The sequence below is a fragment of the Ciona intestinalis genome, unplaced genomic scaffold (genome assembly GCF_000224145.3).
Source record: "Ciona intestinalis unplaced genomic scaffold, KH HT000062.2, whole genome shotgun sequence".
NCBI lineage: Eukaryota > Metazoa > Chordata > Ascidiacea > Phlebobranchia > Cionidae > Ciona > Ciona intestinalis.
Window position 1 is genome coordinate 388977 of NW_004190384.2, and position 20358 is coordinate 409334.

Here is a 20358-nt window from a genome sequence, read left to right on the forward strand (position 1 = left end):
CTCGTCAGCTGGCACGAGGTGTTAAACCCATGTGATAACGGCTCTCGTTTTCCGGCCACGCGAGGATGAAGTAAGATTCATTCATTAATTCGTTTATGTTTGACTGGGGACCAGGTTTTTCTAACTTATATTTAACATTAGAGTGCGACAGTATGTATGTGTCAAACCTGAATATTTAAGTAAAATATGCCTTTTATACCACATGCGTTAGCTCTTTCTGTTTGTTTTAAATTTTCCCCAAAAAAAAGTTGTAAAAAATGGTAAGTTTGTTTGGAATTGAAGTTTCAAACAACCTGGTTTATGTGGTCCTGTTCGTGGTGTTTGTATTCACGCTTGTTTCAAGCCAGAATGTATGGGACAAAGTCCTCCAAGTATTGTTCATAACAATAGGAATGCTGATGCTATGTTTTCCATCATGTTGTCACACCATTGTACAACACGTAAGCATCGCTGCTTATCATACATTTTGTCGTCATATGCTATATTAGGAAACATGGGACTTTTGTTTGGGCCTGGGGTGCAACTAATTGTAACCTGATTTCTTGTAACTACATTTTAACAATTTCATCCCAAATTTGTGAGGCATGAAATTAAAAAAAAAGGAATATTTGCAACCTGATGTGTTTTGTATATTCCAGTCTGACACTGATCCAACCCAAGTCCATACATACCTCGTGATGGCAAGTGGAGCAACGTTGTTATGTTATGCAACTCCCTTGTTATTGGTTGGCTGTACAAACACACATGTTAAAAACTCACTTTCATTCAGCAGAGTTTTGGTAAGAATATATATTTTCATGTTTTTTCATTATTATATTTTTGATTGTTACCATAATCAAAGAGTAATATTTTTTTTTTTAAAAAGAAGTAATGCATTTATTTACGAATGTGAATTACATAAGCAAAATATTTAGATGCAGCTGTTAACGGGTCAAAGTATATATTGCATTCACCATATCTCGGTTTGATCACTAGGAGTGTGACATATATTTACAATGTCTCGCTTTTTTAGGATTTTTAAATATTTAAAAACCTGATACATATTTTAAATAAAAATTAACATATGATGATGTATTTGTTTGCTTGAATTGAAAATATATTTTAGTTGTTATCGTATCTACAAATTTTATTTCTTGATTTATGTAAAGAGGTTTTTGTTTTTAATGTTTATATTGTTTATCAAAACAATATAAGTTTTATTAATCTTTGTGTGTTATCAAAATATTTCAAAAATTTTAAGAATTGCAAATTAAAATATGTATTATTTTAATTTGTTTGACAGGGATTTGGGACAACGGGAATGGTATTCGTGCATGCAGCTGTGATGGATCAATTCAAAAACGTAAATGTTATGAAATGAATTTATTTGGCGGGACAACGCCAGTCGTTATAACATGGGTGTTCTGTTTCATACACCCTATGCCTGCTTACCAGTTACCATGTTTATACCTTTTTGTGGGTACATATTTTTTTAAGGTAACTACTTTGCCATGAAGAACACACTGAAATCATACGTACTGTTTATAATGGATAATATTATTTGTTAAGTTTGGCTGAACTTGTGAAAATGCATTAAAATATCAAAAATGTAGCATATTTATCAATATCTTATTTATAAATTAAAAAATGGTTTAATAATGTTGAACACATACTTAACTCTTGTTTTTCCTTCACATGACAACAGTTAGCATGGGTGTTCTGTTTCATACACATCGTGCATTTGTGCCCACTTACAAGTTCCCACGCATGTAACTTTTCACACACGCTAAGGATAAAAGTTACCATTTACTTTGTGTTAACTTACCAATCATACATTCATATAGCCAGGGTTCCCCATAATGGCTTGCCTCATTGGTGTTCTACTGTTCGGTGAAGTGTTGCACATGTCAAAGTTCACAGAACAAGCTTATGTACCTGGGAGAACTAAAGTCGCATGCCTGATGATTTGTGCATCACTGGGGTTTCTGTTCGGAGCTTTCCTCTTTGCTTTCCCCGATCTTTATTTATCATTCAGTGTAAATTGAAATCTATTTAAATATTTAAGCAGTTAATGAATGTTTCTAATTTATCCTCGCATAACGAGACAACAACAGTCGTTATAACACAAGTGTTCTGTTTCATACACCTCGTGCCAGCCTACAAGTTACCACGTATGTACCTTTTGTGATATTTACTTATTTCTCAATGGTTTATTACCTTTATAGCAGCAAACCATGTATTATGCATCAGTTCATAGAAACTTTACCATTATAGCAACCAATATACTGCACAACTTAAACGTTTGCGGTAAAAGTTTATAAAATATATATTATCTATTGGAAAGTTTACAACATTTTCAAATTAGGATAGTGTTAAAACCAACAATACAGTATGGTATAATTAAAAAAAGCTTTGTTTTTTTCATATACAAATTTACTTTTCAGATTAGTTCAGAAGTAGATGATGCTCTCTTGTTTTACACCCGCTTGTTTGGTAGTCTCTCTGGTGGGATATCCATATCTTGTGCGTGTGCTGTTTATTTCAATGGAAACGATCAGAATTCTGTTATTGCTGCCACTATCATTGTAAGTAAATGTTGTAAATTTTTTTTTTTTGACCTATAAGGAAAACTGTACCGTCTGTCTTTTGACAACTTCCACATCAGGGTTTTACGACACACTGTAGGATAAAGTGTGTTTTTACATTCACCCGATGAACAGAAAAACAGATTGTTTCACAATGTGCCTGGTAGCAGAAAACTTAGTTTATATTTACAGGACGTTTTTTTGGCCAAAATTAATCTATTGCCCTTTCTGTTTAGACACAAGCTGCATACGTCTTGCTTGCAATTTACCATCATACTCAGTTCAGTGTGTTTCAAACTACTGGTCATATTGTTGACACTACAGTTCATGCTTTTATGTTGGTTAATCTTGTGTTTGGTTATATGGGAGATGGCAGTCAAAAACAAGAGTGATTTTATTCTTCTTGAATATTTGTAATATATGTTTAACCAGTTAGGTTTATTGCAAACATGACAGACAAAATATATACATCAGATTTTCATCTCAAATGTTCGTAAATAACAATTGCATTAAAAATATGGAATGTCACGTTTGTAATAAAACTAACCACAACGTCTTGTTTTGCATCTATTCACCAAACAGTGTGTTTCTTATACTTACAACTTTTCTTGCCAGTATTTAATAAGTATTTCACAACCGTAAGTAAACATTATATTTCATATTTTGAAGTGTTCTTAAGGTGGCTGTACACAGTATCTGGAATTCGTCCGTTTTGTCTGGATTTTGCTGTTGCATGCGGAACTTGGTAATGGGCTTGCATACGACTTCGCAAGCGACTTCACATGCCGGATACTGTGTACAGCCACCTTTATACTTAAACAGTCTATCATTGATTGTACTTTTTAATATTTAATCAGTATTTTAACATTTATGCTCGCTAATAACAATCATAATTTATTTATTTACCCAAAATTTTTAAAAAAAAAAACCCCCTTTTTTTTTTTTTTTATTTGGGGGTTCATTAAACACGAAATCTAAAGTAGCTTTTATTTTTGCAAAAATAACAAAGCAGTGAGGAGTTAAAATGACCCTATATAATTAAAGTAATTTAAACCAGTAAAAATAAAATAATGATTCAACCAAACAAATAATCCATTGCTTTGGTTACGAGGCCACTTGTTTTCTGGGGTGTTCTTGTTTCGCTTACAACCTAAATGGAAAAAAAAGGGATTTAACAATATTTTAATCGCTTACAAAATCAAAAAAGGGGCAACAGTAGTCGTTATGAACAACATGTGTGTTCTGTTTTATACACCTTGTGCTTGCTTATGAGTTACAGCGTATTTTTTCGATAATTATTTATTTTTTGCGGACAACAACAGTCGTTATAACATAAAGATAACTGAGTTGAAGCAATCACTGGTAAGGCTTAAGGGCCACATAAGCCCTAAACAGGTCAACTGTGGGGAAAAGACATGCGCAGCTGAACTCTCCGATGTCAGATTCAACTGTTCCACATACTCTATTTAACCATCCATTTCAATTTCTACCTCATATATTTGGTTTATGTACCAGTGCCTTCGCTTTTATGTATGGGTTTAAGGCTCAATGCTGCTATCACTGTGGAAGCAAGTGCCCTTGAAAGACACCTGCTCCAACCTAGTGGTCCATTTATTTATGTGAAACTTTACCTTACTTAAAAATATTTGTATCATATATACTAACTTTATGAAGAAAATCCAAACACTTACTTTAGTATCGCTGGTAGAAGCATTATACGCAGCAGTTAGTGGGCGTATAGAGGGGGGTTTTGGTGTGGTTGGTGTCGATATACGTGATATACTTGGGTGGGTTAGAGGGGTGTTGTTGGACATTGGTTTCAACGGAGTTCTTTCATTGAACCTTGACATTATTTCCTGGTGAAATCAAAACAAAATTTCCACATTTAAGTTATATAGTTTGTGTAAACAAACAAAATAAAATTTAAATTGTATAGCCACATTTAAGAACGCAAACAATAGTTTTAATACTTTTAAAAACTAATTAAAATAGGGAGCTTATAAAACCTTTCGATGCCACAATTTATAAATTAGGTTTTTATAAACTACTCACCACATCGATACAAGGCACCACACCAATCATAACGTTTGTTCCAACAACTTTCCCGTTACGACTCATGGCTTTCTTCACTTGCAATCTACTTTCATAATGTATGTGCATCCAATTCCCATTGTCTGCTGCCATCTGGTGGTGAAGGATTGAACCGTATTGTGAGAATCGCTGAAGCACGAAAGACGCAGATGACGGAGGAAACCTGTTAAGAAATACGATTTTTATTTTTAACTTTTATTGTTTAATGCACTGAAAAAAAAACAGTGGGTTACTGTGTTACAAATTTGTTTGGTGGTCATGAAATTTTGTTTATTAACTCCTCCGTTCTATGTGCGAAACACACTTATTGAAAACAAAAATGACTAAAATCTTCCAAAACTAGATATTATAACTGAGTTTTAATCAATATATTCCATGTATAATAGATTAATTTTATTTTGATCACCCTGGCCGTGTTTTATCCATGTTTATGTTTGGTTTCGTTTACACAGATTATACGAAAGTCGTTCAACCAAAAATAATTTCCTAAATTATGAAATCAAAACACAACTTTTTAACAAATACTTAATTGATTGGTCCCAAGTAACTTGAACACATGTGTAAAAACAGGCAAGACTTGATCAAGATAAGAAAATTTTGATTAAAATAGGGGTGACATTTTGTGTTTAACAGTTAGTACCCAACCGTATACCATATCCCTAATACAGATTTTACCCTGCTGTTAGGTGTCTATACAAACAAGCAGAGCCAAAGTATATTGCATTCACCACATTAATCAATGAGGTTCCCCATGTTTCAGGCTATGATATAGTTTAACAATAAACTAAAGATTTTAACAAAATATAAAATATGACACCTATGATATGTATTGGAAACACTCACATATTACATCCAATTATTTAAAACAAAGTTTACGAACCCGAACACAGTGACCCAGGTATCATCCAGTTTAACATCGGGAGTTAAAGCTTCACCCTGGGTGTAGAATGGGTCTATTTGGGCAGGAGAAGGGGGGCTTATACACTTCTGACCCCAGGTATTGTTGGGGGTGTTTGGGGTGCCTGGAACCGGGTGAAAAGATTCTAAAGGTAAAGTTAAAGAGTTTTTATGTATTGTTAATAACGAAATTTTCTTTATTACTTCAAATACATAGAGTAAAGATCAGAATAATTAAAATAAAGACTACAGGTTAAAACTACTTGAGTAAAATTGTTCAATAGAAGAAGAAGTGATTAATTGTGTAGGGGCTGAAATATTTGTTGCACAAATGTTCATATCAACTTACTGTGTGAATCATTGACAGCAAATGAACGGGAAAATGTATCGGACATTTTACCAGTGTTGCCATCTAGATTTCCAAAATCTTCCATCAATGTTGCAACAGGGGGAGCTCCTACTCTTTCTTTAGATGTGGAAACACTGTAATATTAAGTTTTTAAATAATAATAAAAACATTTTAAACTCCCACCTTTTAACATTACAACAGTGCAGCAATAACAATTGCTTAATATGTTTTATGGCCTGTTATAATCTCACCAACACAAAAATAAAGTGCTACGTGGAAATAAATTAAATTCGAAATATATTATTTCATGGATAATAAAATAAACTTAAAATAAAATTATTACTTTGAAAAATTCACATTTTTTGGTGAGCGTAGCGTTAGTTTCTGACTGTTGGGTGAAGTTCTACTTGTAATTCCAGTAGGTGGAGCAGGAGAGCCGTGGTAATGCAAACCAGGGGAGCCATACAGGTTGGTTGGGGGGTGGGCAGGTTTTGAACGGTTCAAAACTGGGGTCTGATGTAAAAGAAATGATTTTAAAAATTAAAAATTATCAGATGAAACTATTATGCAGAACAAGAATGTAGATCCTAACTGTGTTATCATGCAAAGCCTACTACTTCTTCAAAACAGTAGGCATGTAGGTTTTTAAATTTATATTTATTGACACTTCTTTATATATATATATACATAATAGGGTGAGGGAAGACGGAATATATGTAGCGACGATGTTTATTGCTTGTTGTTTATATTGTAATGATTAAGTTTTGAACGCACGAAAAAGAAGGGAAAAAGAAGGCAAATAAAAAGGGGCGTTTCGCACACACACGCCCGCATACAGGAATAAGCGCTACACACCTCCCCCAGAAACGACCTAATTTTTTCGAGGTTTGGAATTGGTAAAGGTTGCGAAAGGTCAACATAATATCCAAATGTTCTTCTTGCATTTTAAAACAAGTAACAACGTTCTATAGGAGTTATGTTTTTTGTTTACTACCAAACGGGATGAGAAAATAAAATGAAAATGTGTCCCATCTCCCCCCCCACCATACTGTATATTAAATATTAATGCTTCATAGATAATTATTTTAAATTATTGTACAATGGTCATGTCATGTGTATTAACATGGATATGTAGGAATAAAAACTTATGATATCTTTCCATACCGTGGTTATTGTAGGATCCCCCATCAAATATCCAGGCAGAAATTGGTTCCCAGCTGGTGATATATGACCGGGGTTACCAACGGGAGATCCCAACATCATTGGTTCTATCAACAAATAGTCAAACATGAATAAATAATATTAACATGTAGAAAGTGTGATATTAATAGAGGGGAGTCAAAGTACCATGGACTACAAACTTTTAAAAATGACAGATTTTCGCAGTGTAGAATATACCAGGGTAGGTCTGTCCCTGCCCAACTTTAATAGGTCACTACCACCTGCCAGTTAATTGCTGCAAGCACATTTGAAAAGAAAGTCTTTCATGAAGTCTAATTTGCACCAGCGCGGGGCGCTTCCTATAAACCAAGCGATTGGGAGCACTGAAAGTAAATAGTCTTTGTATAACCTTTACGACTATGACTTTGTTTAGAATGTTTTGATTGGATTCTTGGCATAAACGAGGAGACTAACAACCAAAACCCGATATTAACAGCAACAGGATCGGTCCTATTAGAGTTGGACGTATTAAATAAAAAAGAATTTTGATTTTACTTTTTTGTCAAAAGGCGTTTGATATTCTATTCGTTTTATTAAAAAAAGTTTGGGAGTGTACAGATTCTGTACCGGCCCCGTGGTTAGTAGCTTGCCTTTAACGAGGTTGTACCCAAAGTTGGAGGGTTCAAGGCTCCTCGTTACGGATATCTAATATGAACATCTACATTATGGACATCTAAAGCTAAGAGGCGTATGGATAATTGCCAAAAACGATAATTGGTCTCTTATGGGTTGTCTAAACTGTCAGCCATACAGCAAGGATAAATTCATTGTGTTGTAACATATTTTTTATATATATTTATGTTGATAAAGAGTGCTAGTCGCTCCCATCAATAAATATACTGGTATTTATCAATGTAAAATTGACGCCAGCAGTTATAGTTTGAGACAAACTGTGTTTTTAGCATAAAAGCAAAGTATTATGCAGTGTATACCTGAATGTTCCATATTTAGATATCAAACCGATGTTTCTTTAGCAGAAGAACAGTCAGTAAAACAAACAAACTTAGGCAAAAGTTCATGTAATTGACCTGGACAACAAAACATGTAACAATGCACATTGTTATTACAAGTTTGAAAAGTGACAAAACTACATAATATATTCCAAGTGAGCATGGTTACAACCTGCTATAAATATGACATTACGTTGTAAAATGGCTACAAGAGTTGTCATTGCATTATGGCAGGAAGATACACAAATATGATGAAACATTGTTATTAACAAATCATTTCAACATGCATTGTCCATGTGATGTTGTTCCATCAAACCGCATTTAGAATCGAAGCTTCTGGAAAAACCACTTGTTCTTTCCAGTCTTGTAGCGATTTTCAAATTGGGATTTGATTTCACGTCGTGCCTTTCTCCTGCCAGTCGCATCCCGGATTGCCTCTTTGTTCACAGATGATTTGTCAATTGGAACATCGACGGAGTATCTTGTTGGCATCAGGTGGTTATAGTTAACGACTTTGACGAAGGTCTTGATCTTATTCCTCTTCTTAATCTTCTTTTTTGACATCCGTTTCGTAACTTTGCGTGGATAACGGTCGATTCCAGCAACAAGCGCATGCCCGTAAGGCCTGTCGTTCGTACCCTCATCCTGATTTTTGACGATGATACCTTTTCGGCCGGCATATCTTCCAGCAAGGATCAAGACGACCTTGTTGGGTTTCATAAACTTTCCCATGATTAAAACTGCCTCACTTAACCTGGGTCAGCAAAAAGGAAGAAACGTGTTGGCTTGCTTAAAATTCGCATGCATCGGCCGCATGGTGTCGCTTTTTGTTTAAATTAGGGACAGTAGTATAAACATATATATATATTACATGTTATACTATTATGCACAATATATTTGTATTCCGTTATTTTTGTACTGTATCGAGCTACTCAACAACACATAGTTATAATAAATGCACATTAGTTTAATTACTTTTCTGTTAGTATTTCATAAAAGGAAAACAAAAAGCAGGTTACAAATTTACCAAATTTAATTAATTTTTAAAGTTTTTAGTTCCTGAAATACTGAATTTAGAAAAACACTTCTTTTTTGTTTAATAATTTGCTTGGGTGACTTACGTTGCTACGTTACCAAAGAACATGCTACAGCGATATTTGTAACGCCTTCACGTTCGTAAAGCTGAGTCGTGTAAACAACTTTATAAGGTTACTAAATCAGTTCAGTTTGCGTTTGATTTACTTTGGTAGTGTACTTAACGTTTGATTATATGAATTACGTTGACAGTCTTTTTTATATGCTATTTAATGCACGTTCTTACTATTTAATTGTGAAAAACTACTCTAAATTTACATCTGCTGATCTGCACAGTCGTACAGAAGCAAAGCATGTAGGCAGTTGTACAACACAACACACTATAAGGATGGCTGCGATTAAAAGTCATCGAATGACTGGCTTGAAGTCGTCAAAGAAAGGCACAATGTTGGATGAATTTATTAGTCCTGTAAAGAGAATAAATGTTCCGAACCATATCCTGGATACAAGTATGTTATGTTATAAATTTTATTTGTTTTAACAAATATTTTTAATATTAAGTGGCTGCAAGATTGGAAAAAATAGCGGAAATGGAAAATTTTATGTTTTGCACAAAATCTGTGTATTTTTTTCTAATTAAGCAGAAAATCTATGCACAGATCGTGTGTAATCAACACTGCTGTATTAAGCCTTAATAAATAAACACAAAAATTTAAGCAAAATTGCACAAAATAAAATATTTTTGAAAAAATCCGCCCGAAAGAATTGTTAGATTAGTTAAATCCTCCGCACAAATAACAAACTTTTCAATCTGGGTTGCCAGAACAATATAAAAAAAACTTTTCAAACCAAATTTTTATAGCCATAATACCTTTTTAAACAAAAAAATCAGTTTTAAAACATCAATTTGTATTTTGCAGAAATCTTCAATAAACTTTCGCAAAATTCTGTCACGAAAGTTCAACCTGATGTTGTTCATTTTTCCGGCTACAAACTTCATAAAACTCATAAAACTTCGATCAAAATATGCAACGCATCTCCTCAAAGACAGAACCTTCATATTATCCCACCTGCAACAAAGTATTTTTCCATCCAATACACTAAACCGGTATGCTGGATTTGCTATATATTTGTCTGCAGTGTTTGTCTGCTTTGTAGTGACCTCGCTTCTTTCTCCAATTAAACGTAAATATGTTTTTATTCATACCCATGTTTTAACTACTGAGCTTTGTTGCCATGTCCTGTTTTTTTACTTTTTTTTTTAATCTACTTTACCGTAAAGTGTTATTATATATATTCTTATTGTAGATATATGTCTATTGGATTCCATACATTTTAGATTGAAAGGTATGGGCGATTTAAATACAGATTGTGTCTATATGTGGTTAAGGCAACATGCTTATTTTACACTTGTAACATGTTAAAATAATAATTATTTTGATTTAATTTGTCCCTTTGATTACAGTGGCAAAAATAAAAAAAAACAGATAAAACCAAAAGATAGGATATAGCAACAAAACAACTGTTGTAAAACACGGTAACGCGCTTACGGTAAAAACATTTTACACTTAATGGAAGAAAGAGGTGTAGTTGCTACACCTAGCAGACAATTGAGCCATTTATGTTTAATTATTTTAAAGTTAAACTTCTAATAGAAACAAAAGTCTGCGGGTGACTTTTACAATGTTAATGAAGATAAACCAAGTTAAATTAAAAACGGCACATAATTAATCAAATAATATTGTAATGTTTCAGTTTGCAAATAAACTATTTGTATTTCTGTACAGGATAGATTGGTTCCTGGGTTTACAATTGAAGTAATTATCAACTTCACAGCCGATGAATGGAGATATTATTATGATTGTATTCGAATACATTGCAAGGTAATCATATTAATATTTACCCATTATTGTGTGGCATGCAGTTTAACACATCTAGTTTTATTTGTTGGGCTTATAGTAGCCCCTTTTGAATCAGTTTTCTTCAAACAGTTGTTCTTGTTGTTTTCGTTTTTAAGTTCAATTTTTAAAGTTTAGACGTGCCCCTTCATTAGCGCTATGCTCTCTTGTATAACATGTTTATTAAACCTCAGGGTGAAGAAAACTTAATAGTTCCCCTTCATGCCTTCCCTGTCATGGACACGAGTAAATTTCCACGGAAACTTGTTTTCCCTCAAAGTGGGATTCGACTCGGTGAGAGTTGTCGTAAGATCCTCCCCCTGCGTTCCCACTCACCTGTGGAATTTGAATTCCAAATCTCTGTGTTACAATCTCATCCATCCATTGTCGTCAACCCTCTGTCAGGTGATTGTTGTCAAACATTCGGTTCAACTTATTGGGATTTTGTTACTTTTGTGACAATTTTTATTTTGACATATCTATTTCTACCTTTTTATTTGCTTGTGTTTAGTTTTAAAGCATGTTTGGTTTGACGATGTTTTATAGTTGTTGTCAGTATATAGTCTTGTATGTTGGTAAATGTAAGACAGCTTTGGAAAGACACTTATACTTAGTTACGTTGTCATGGCAAAGTGTTTAGTGCGCCTGCTTCTAGGTTGGACCATAAACTACATTACAAAAAAATATTACCACCAAAAATATATACCCAAAAAATTACATTTGTGATTGTTTTGGTAAACTTAGAGGAATGTTTTATGTTTATGCCATACAATGAGACCTATCTACTTGGCCACATATAACAACTATAGGATCCTCAAGGCCTAATATAACTATAACCGCACACAGGTATTGTACCTGGTGAAGGAGGGACCGATATTTCAGTAACTTTCACCCCAATGGAATATGTGACTGCCCACATGACAATGCAACTTGTCATATCACAATTCAACACAAAACCTTTGCTTTGTGATGTCACAGCAAGTTGTTCTCCTTCTGCTACTGTACAACTTACCAGGTAACGATAAATTTATATTATTGTTCATGGTAAAAATGAAGATCATAATATTTAAACAATGAATAGAAGGAAATAAACAACCAAAGGACAATCGTTACAACACAGTAAGTTGCCATGCAGTTGGATGAAAAGTGTGCATTGGATTGTCTAAAATCTAATCACCACAATGTCACACATGTGGTAACTTGTAAGCAGTACGAGGTGTATAAAACAGAACACCCGTGTTATAACGACTGTCGTTGCCCCGCCATGCGAGGATAAATAAGTTTTGTTTGAAATAAAGATATAAATATTCTCAGATCAGTAAAAGATTTGGATGAAGTTTACAAACAAACCAAACTTCTTGACCCTCGATGTATTTCGCCGATACAAATAGCTCGGAGGAGACAACGACATAGGAACGTTCCGTTGATACGAAGTAAGTAGTTTGATAAATTTGTTTTGTAGTTTTATTTATTCATTATTCAGTAAAAAAAGTTGCACATGTGGCAACTCATAAAAATGGTTATAACAGTTGCCGTTGCCTCGACGTGAGGATAAATAGGTTACGTTTATTCGAAATAAATGTATAATGAATTCGTTTTACGTACAAGTACTATTATAAGTTTGTTTTCAATTGTAGAAACTGCAGTTTTAATATATGCTTCATTTTTATTTGCATAGTGCAGTAACTTGTTTTATTTAACGGCTCTCGTTTTGCTGCTAATTTTCTTGTTTGTTTTATGTATTTTGATCTTTATTATCGTATTTAAAAAAAATCATGTTATCTTAATGTTGTTACTTGTAAACATGAATTAAACAGTTCCTAAATTTCAGGTTTTCCAAACAAAGATTTTGAATACGAGGGTTTACAATTTCCAGCAAATGTAAATTCTCAACACGCTGTAAACAGCGTGCTTATGCAACACAAGGGGAAACTAAGGGTGAAGGATCTTAGAATAAAACAAGGTAAGATTCTTCATTAAAGCCGACTTCCCCCCCACTGTATGGGTTGTGCTACTGTCTTTACACAGATTTTGCTTCCAATTACAGTTTAATTTGTTTTAATTAAAAAAAGCTTAATATGAGTTAATATATTTTCTATTGTGGATTTGTTCGCCTTACTTTTATTTGACACTTTTACTCAAGTAGTTTTTACCTGTACCGTGTTTTAATATCTTTTTTAGTGTTTGAAAAAACTGTCGTTGCTCCTGCCATAAAAGGTTAATTAAGTTGCACTTTTTCATTCTTTCATTTGTTTTGTACCATGCTATGAACACAACATTAAATTTCAGAAGCGGAGTCGACGTTAGTTACTACTGTTGCAACGAAATCCACTGACTCACTCACTTCAGTTAACAGCACACGACAAATGAAAGAAGCTGCGTTTGAGAAAATTACCCGACAAGATGCGATAGATGAAAGAGCCAACCAGTTACGATGGTGCGACAAGCTGCGTGATATTTATTGTTTTATTAATTTATATTATTTTTATTGTCCTGTAACGTCCTTATGTGAAAAATGTAAAAACACTGTTTGGGTTAATGTTATGGCATTTAATTTTAATACGACTTACTGTTCTATTTAATACAACTTGTTATTTCATATTTAATTTAAGTTTACAATGTAGAGAGACAGGTTATATTCACATGAAGCTTACAGTTGTCGGTGTAATTTATTTGTAAGCTAAATAGAGATTGTCATAAATAAATGTAACTTGATTTATTCTCGTATGCAGTGGCAACAGTAGTCATTATAACACGGGCAGTTTTGTTTTTTTATATTGTATGGCTTATAATTTAGAAAGTCCATTAGTGACCACTGGGTTGAAGCAATGAATGTTATATATTGCCCCAGAACACATACACCCACAATGGTAGCAACTTTTGGACTGTAAGCTTTGGGACAGAGGAAGGCGTGCTAACCACTGCCCCGTTAACTACAACCATCATTACCTCGCAGGCAAGTTCATCTTGGTGAAGATCCGATAAGTGACGAGGCGCGAGTGGATGTTGTGGAACAAAGGAACCTTGCGTTGGAGGATTACAAATATATGAAGATGATGAATCCGCGTAAGAACCAAGAGTTGGTGAGGTCAAAGTCGAAGAAAATATTCAGAAGAACTTTGCGTCGTGCTAACAAGGTGATTGTGTTAGAGATTTAAATGTCTTCTTCATGGGCAGCATTTTTTTTAAATGCAGGGAAGCAGACACACAATCCTGTGAATTTGCTTATAGTATTTACTAATTAAACTCAGGGTCAAAAAGTTAGGCCTACCTACCTTGCCACCCCAGGTTTGGTGGTTATGGTTTTAATTACTGGCTACATGTTATGTTACATAAAATATTTTGTCTCAAAAAATAGGTTTTAAATTCCATATAAACAACCTTTTATATCTTTTAATTGAAGTTCCTTCTTTCTTGCAGTGTTACTGAAAATTTTGTTATTCAAATAGAATCGTAACAAATTAGAATGGTGTTTTATCTCTCAAACGAAAAAACCTAACATCAAAAATATAAGGTTAATATTGTTGAACCTTATACAGGAACCTGAGGCATCACCCCAGTTTGATTTATACAAGAACAAATCATGGACAGTGAGACATCGGGCACTTGCACGGTTCCAACAAGCAGCACGCACTATACTTATACGATGTCGCGCTGATAAAAAAGTTGTCATGCTGAGGAAACTTGTGGAGGATTTTGGGAAAGGATTAAGTAAGTGTTTCAATCATCTGGTTAATTTAATCATCTGGTTGTTTCAATCGTCTGGTTGTTTCAATCATCTGGTTGTTTCAATCGTCTGGTTAATTTAATCATCTGGTTGTTTCAATCATCTGGTTGTTTCAATCATCTGGTTAATTTAATCATCTGGTTGTTTCAATCGTCTGGTTGTTTCAATCATCTGGTTGTTTCAATCATCTGGTTGATTTAATCATCTGGTTGTTTCAATCATCTGGTTGTTTCAATCATCTGGTTGTTTCAATCATCTGGTTGTTTCAATCATCTGGTTGTTTCAATCATCTGGTTGTTTCAATCATCTGGTTGTTTCAATCATCTGGTTGTTTCAATCATCTGGTTGTTTCAATCATCTGGTTGTTTCAATCATCTGGTTGATTCATTCATCTGGTTGTTTCAATCATCTGGTTGTTTCAATCATCTGGTTGTTTCAATCATCTGGTTGATTTAATCATCTGGTTGTTTCAATCATCTGGTTGTTTCAATCATCTGGTTGTTTCGATCATCTGGTTGTTTCAATCATCTGGTTGTTTCAATCATCTGGTTGTTTCAATCATCTGGTTGTTTCAATCATCTGGTTGTTTCAATCATCTGGTTGTTTCAATCATGTGGTTGATTGTCATGTTAAAACTTCTGACACAGTGGTTAGAGCGCCTGCTTATAACGAAGAGATTACTGGTTGGACAAGACACCTAACGGCTATAGCTCAAGCCCAGTGGTCACTTATGTCTTATAGGTTGTCTGAATTGTCAGCCATACATTAAACTATAATTGTAAAAAAACAATCGCCCACAAAGGTACATAAGTGGTAAAAGTTAAATTTATTCAATAACTTGTGCATGCAGTACCTTCTGAGCTTCCACTTGCAACAAGTAGTAAGCAACTTACAACAGGAATGTCTCCTTTCCAGGTAAAACAACAACTTGTGAACTAACACAACTTTTATGCTGGTTATAAAAATATTTGAACACAAAATAGTAATCACTGATAGATCCACGTGTGTCATAAATCTTTGGCCACAGGAGAATAAAACAAGTTACATTCATTTACTCATAACTATATTTTAACGATGTAACTTCATGTATTTGATTCATCCACCAGGTGGAAGCGCATGACCACGGAGCAACTACAGGCTCAGACACAAGCAGGGAACTTCTCATCAACTTTACCCCAAACCAAGTTAAACCGTTCACATTCCCTGTGTACGTTTCACCGGATACCAAGGAAGATATTGTAAGTTACGTTGTATTGCGTGTAACTAGATCTAGTATTGCTATTGTGTAATAAAAAAAACTACCAATAACTGTTCAGGCTCCAGATGCATTAGGTGAAGTTCCAATTGACCAAACAGAAGTTGCAGCGAAACGAAACATTCCATTCCATGATCTGGTGGTGCCACGTTATTATGAACTAGCTGGATACAAACGACATAACGTTGACGATGCGTTGAACAATTATGTTTCACCTGGGTTGGCACGACAACTAAGGACAGGAGCTGAGGTATTACCACACCTAGCAATAATTGCTCCAACCCAGTGGTCATGAGTTGTCTAAATTGTCAGCTATACAGAAAAATATCACCCACAAAGTAACATACGTGGTAACTCGTAAGCAGGCGCGAGGTGTATGAAACAGAACAATCGTGTTGTAACGACTGTCATTGCCCCGCCACGCGAGGATAAATAAGTTACATTCATCTATTGTTGTTTGTTTCTTTAACCAAGAAAACACCTTTTGTTTTAGTAGCTGTTATAAACTGCCAGGCATAAAAAATGTGGCTTTATTTAAGAAACTGAGGAAGATGTTAAAAATATTATTATAAAAATATATTTCCTCAAAGAATGGTTATAGGTTTGTATTTGTCCATACACAAGTCATTGGTTTTTCTCCACTTATTTAATTACTATTTTAGTATTTTTATACGAGGGGGCCACTTGATCAAAAAAAAAAGTAACATAATAAAAATATATTTATACTATTTATTTACAGGATGAAATAATTCAAGTGATTCTACCCTCGAAACAAAACAATGGAGGAAGTGATTCAAAAGTAAGGGCCAACAAAACATTTTTTGTTAAATTATTTTTTTTTGAAAAGCTTTTCAAAAACTCATATTATACAAAGGAACTGCCATGTTTGTGTTAAAACTGACCAGAAAATCCATGTTTTATGCTTTATTATTCAAAGAGTTTTAATTAAATATGTAATTAAAGATGATAGATGATGAAACAAGTGAGATGTTGCTTACTGAGGAACACGAGCCAACCAGCGGTCTCATACCTCCAGCAGGATTGTTCAAGAATCCATCTTATCATAAACTTCATGTGTTTGTAAGTTGATGAAATGGCTCTGTGGCTGACAACAAATTTGTCTACAAATACAGTTGTTGTCAGATTTTTTGGTGTTGTTTTTTAAATGATATATATAGAGAGAGAGAGAGAGTGAGAGAGAAGTTTTTTGATTTTGATATTTTGATATGTTTTTATAAATGAGTATTTTGTGCAGAATCCTGTGCCTGGTTTATCCCAACATTACATTCCATTACAACACAGTGAAGTTGATCAGAGTTACCATCTCTGTCCAATACCAAGGTATTCTTAATATGGGGGTGTGTAAGACAATTGAATAAATGTAACTTATTTATCCTTGCATGACCGGAAAGCGACAGTCGTTATCACACGGGTTTAACACCTCGTGCCAGCTTACGAGTTACCATATATGTAAATGTGTGGGTAATGATTTTTCTGCATTGCTGACAACTCATTAGTGAGCCCTGGGTTTCAGCAGTTATCGTTAAGTATCTTGTGCCCGCTTATGAGTTACTGTGTATGTTATTTTCATTTGTTCATTTTCCTGTCTTTGATACATTATGATTAACCACTAACCCACCCAACACAGATACAACCAATTACCAGCAGCCAAGAAATTTATCGATCGTGAGGTAAATATAATGTTTGGTAAATAATTTGAAAGTTTGATTATTTTGTGAAATGCCAAAATAAGATAAGAACAAAATATATTTTATTCTGATAACACTGAAGATGGTCTTAGTTTTTAAACCGAATGTTTGAAATGAAAGTCGTATCATACAAATGGTATGTAATGTTTGTATTGAAACTAACCGCAAAATCCTATGTACATCAAAACACTTTCAAGCATTTCAATTTTAAATACTTTGTATTTTCCAGGATGTGATCAAAGGAATTATGAGTTGGAAGAAATTTTCCTCGCACGGGCTCGCTGCTTTATCAACCACACCCACTTTATCCGATGTGTGGCTGCCACGATGGTGGGTGGATAGCTTATAATCACCAAGAAACACAACAGGGGGTTGAAAAGCAATGCCACAAAACAAAAATATTTTCGTTTAAAAAATACCCCACCCCACTTTTTTACTTTGATGTACATTGTAGATGAATTTTTAATCTAATTAATTTTGGGTTTAAAAAAGCTTGGGAACCACACTGGCTGTGCTACTGCTCACATCTATGTTGAAAAGTATTTTTATCCCTTTGTGGCGGGCAAGTCGTTATAACACGAGTGTTCTGTTTCATACACCTCGTGGCCGCTTACAAGTTACCACGTATGCAACTTTGTGGGTGATTGATTATTTCCACTGGTTGAAGCAATTGCCGTTTAGTGTCTTGCTTAAGGACACATACGCCCACAATGGTAGCAGCGACGAGCCTTGAACCCATTACCTCTGGGTTAGAGGCATGTGTACTAACCATTATGTAACGGCGCTAAAAATTTCAGCCTTTAAATTTGTTCCTTAATATTTGGCAGGAGCGACAATTTTAGTCAAGCCATGTTACCAAGTGAAACACCTCGGTTATTAAATCAACTTCCACAAGACGATCAAATGTTTCTAACTGAGGAGTAAGTTATGTTGGATAATGTGGTTTCATTTTGTGCTGCATAAAATAACATGATTTATCTTTTTGAGTGTTTCAAAGGAGATCAGATTTAATAAAACAGAAGATATTATCAGAAAACGACAGTTGTTGTAATTATTATTGGTAAACATTAGTTACCACTAAAATACCCACGTTGTAACTCGTTAGCGGGCACGAAGTGTATGGAACAGGACACCCCTGGTATAACCACTGTCGGTGCCCCACCATGCAAAGATAAATAAGTTACATACGTGGTAACTCGTGAGCGAGCACGAGGTGTATGAAACAGAACACCTGTGTTATAACGACTGTCGTTGCCCCGCCATGTGAGAATAAATAAGTTTCATTCATTCATATACTGTTGTTACAACGATTGTTTCCACTTCAGAGAAGAAGAAATAAATGTGATTTCACCGGAAATGATCGCTGCTCAGTTTGCCATGGAAGAACAACTAAGGTCCGAGGTTGAGGAAGATGGAAACAAAGTGTAAGGGACTATTTACTTTACATTAACTTTATTTATTTAAATACATGAGCGTGGATCAAATTAATTAAAAGCAAAAAGAAGGGAATTAGTAGAGAAAGGACATCAATAAAAACTACATGAGTAAAAGTGTGGCTGATTAACCCACAACTTACTTTAAATATGAAATACACGATATACATGGGGGTGGTATCTTTATGCAAACTTTTCATTAGATTAGAAGTTTCAATGTATCTAAATATGAATACCTTGTTCTTTGTTCCCTATGTGTAGCGAACACGTTCTTTCATTAAAATAAATGTAAATAAGTTTTAACCGTTAGTGTGTTTTAACGACTGTCGTTTTGACGATATGTCCAGTGTATTTTTGTTTAAACTATTCTTTATCTACGCTATAATATTCGAAGAGACAAATATAAAAGTCAATATTATATACACGCTCTGCCTATCTTCGTGCCAAAACAATACCTCAAATTATTTTTCTGTCACGCTATGTTGAAAAGTAGAATACTATGTTGCGTAAAATACCTTTTTATTTTAGGTTTTGTATGTTTAAACATGATGAAACTTCATTTTATTTTCAGAGATGAATTTCCAAACTCATCAAAACTCCCAACAAACAACATTGGTATTTCAACTCTTGGACCAACATCAAGGTAGTTATTGAGCACGTAGCGCTCGTTTCGATTATTTTTCATCAAATAGTTGTTCTTGTTACTTGCATTGAAAATTTCGGCACATCTCAAACAAAATTTCAAAAGCTTGGGCTCGGCTTTAACGTAAAGCTAAAGCTCTGAACCGAGCACTAATGATGTCATTAAGGAAAAAGGAGTATAAGAATTGTTTTTTTTTAGTCGAAATTCAATTATAATGACTGTTATTGCCCTGCCAGGCGAGAAACTTGTATTTACTAATTCATTACAGGGAAGGCAGACAAAGAGATCTTGAAGTTTTCATTCAAAACAAATTTGACAAACTTGGTGGAAGAATGCTGGAGCAAGTTACAAAGACAGGGTTGAATGAATTGTAACGAGGGGTTTAACAGATTTTATGAGTTGTTTGTATAAACAATATTTTGCTGATAAATAAATTTATTTTTGCACTTGAAATGTTTAAATTAAAAGATACAGCAGAAGATAGAACTTACATGCTACGATAATTATTAAAGTGTTTGACGAGTAATTAAAGTTTATAAAAGCGCTTATTTACCAACAAAGTTACATCAGTACAAAGTAACAACAA

At 34.2% G+C, this 20358-nt stretch overlaps 4 protein-coding genes across 8 annotated transcripts in view; 2 read left to right on the forward strand and 2 right to left on the reverse strand.

Annotated features, from left to right (window-relative positions):
• Positions 1–3220, forward strand: part of LOC100184019 — a 4694-nt gene extending 1474 nt beyond the window's left edge. The window contains exons 1-6 of one of the 4 annotated variants that reach the window (XM_002128904.5): positions 30–440; positions 639–779; positions 1283–1342; positions 1824–2015; positions 2424–2564; positions 2801–3220. In XM_002128904.5, the coding sequence (XP_002128940.1) occupies positions 258–440; positions 639–779; positions 1283–1342; positions 1824–2015; positions 2424–2564; positions 2801–2956 (873 nt within the window). In that variant the 5' untranslated portion in view covers positions 30–257 and the 3' untranslated portion in view covers positions 2957–3220. Of the gene's footprint in view, positions 1–29; positions 441–638; positions 780–1282; positions 1343–1823; positions 2016–2423; positions 2565–2800 lie in introns of those variants that run through there. The other 3 variants (XM_009862905.3, XM_009862904.3, XM_026838147.1) reach the window with 3 other exon arrangements.
• Positions 3221–3534: 314 nt separating this feature from the next.
• On the reverse strand, positions 3535–8152 carry LOC100176184 (nucleoporin NUP35-like). Of its 2 annotated transcripts, none has more exons than XM_018815312.2 (8): positions 8055–8152; positions 7066–7169; positions 6245–6414; positions 5902–6035; positions 5536–5677; positions 4617–4818; positions 4256–4420; positions 3535–3714 (listed from the first exon to the last, which is right to left on the reverse strand). In XM_018815312.2, the coding sequence occupies exons 1-8, from the start codon at positions 8065–8067 to the stop codon at positions 3640–3642; spliced, it is 1005 nt and encodes a 334-aa protein (XP_018670857.1). In that variant the 5' UTR covers positions 8068–8152; the 3' UTR covers positions 3535–3639. The 2 variants fall into 2 exon arrangements, with proteins under 2 accessions (XP_018670857.1, XP_002128577.1); XM_002128541.4 differs by having other exon boundaries at positions 5536–5698.
• On the reverse strand, positions 8126–8859 carry LOC100186399 (60S ribosomal protein L27). Its single transcript, XM_026838148.1, has one exon. The coding sequence runs from the start codon at positions 8802–8804 to the stop codon at positions 8394–8396; it is 411 nt and encodes a 136-aa protein (XP_026693949.1). The 5' UTR covers positions 8805–8859; the 3' UTR covers positions 8126–8393.
• Positions 8860–9443: 584 nt separating this feature from the next.
• On the forward strand, positions 9444–20225 carry LOC100176988 (cilia- and flagella-associated protein 221-like). The gene is made up of 22 exons (XM_002122607.4): positions 9444–9616; positions 10028–10215; positions 10895–10990; positions 11200–11410; positions 11852–12020; positions 12320–12438; positions 12837–12968; positions 13295–13442; positions 13962–14142; positions 14545–14716; positions 15583–15647; positions 15839–15970; positions 16049–16237; positions 16727–16786; positions 16951–17067; positions 17243–17328; positions 17636–17678; positions 17926–18026; positions 18524–18616; positions 19022–19120; positions 19701–19772; positions 20041–20225. The coding sequence occupies exons 1-22, from the start codon at positions 9496–9498 to the stop codon at positions 20144–20146; spliced, it is 2700 nt and encodes an 899-aa protein (XP_002122643.1). The 5' UTR covers positions 9444–9495; the 3' UTR covers positions 20147–20225.
• The last annotated feature ends 133 nt before the right edge of the window (positions 20226–20358 follow it).

Bases quoted from the DNA above. Each gene is read 5' to 3' on its own strand.
- LOC100176184 (XM_002128541.4), bottom strand. The intron at 5,699-5,901 runs GTAAGTTGATAT...CTTTACCTTTAG, and splicing joins TGCTGTCAATGATTCACACA to AATCTTTTCACCCGGTTCCA. The intron at 3,715-4,255 runs GTAAGTGTTTGG...TTTTCCATTTAG, and splicing joins CTTCTACCAGCGATACTAAA to GTTGTAAGCGAAACAAGAAC.
- LOC100186399 (XM_026838148.1), bottom strand. From the start codon at position 8,804: ATGGGAAAGTTTATGAAACCCAACAAGGTCGTCTTGATCCTTGCTGGA.
- LOC100176988 (XM_002122607.4), top strand. From the start codon at position 9,496: ATGGCTGCGATTAAAAGTCATCGAATGACTGGCTTGAAGTCGTCAAAG. The intron at 12,021-12,319 runs GTAACGATAAAT...AAATATTCTCAG, and splicing joins GCTACTGTACAACTTACCAG to ATCAGTAAAAGATTTGGATG. The intron at 15,971-16,048 runs GTAAGTTACGTT...ATAACTGTTCAG, and splicing joins CGGATACCAAGGAAGATATT to GCTCCAGATGCATTAGGTGA.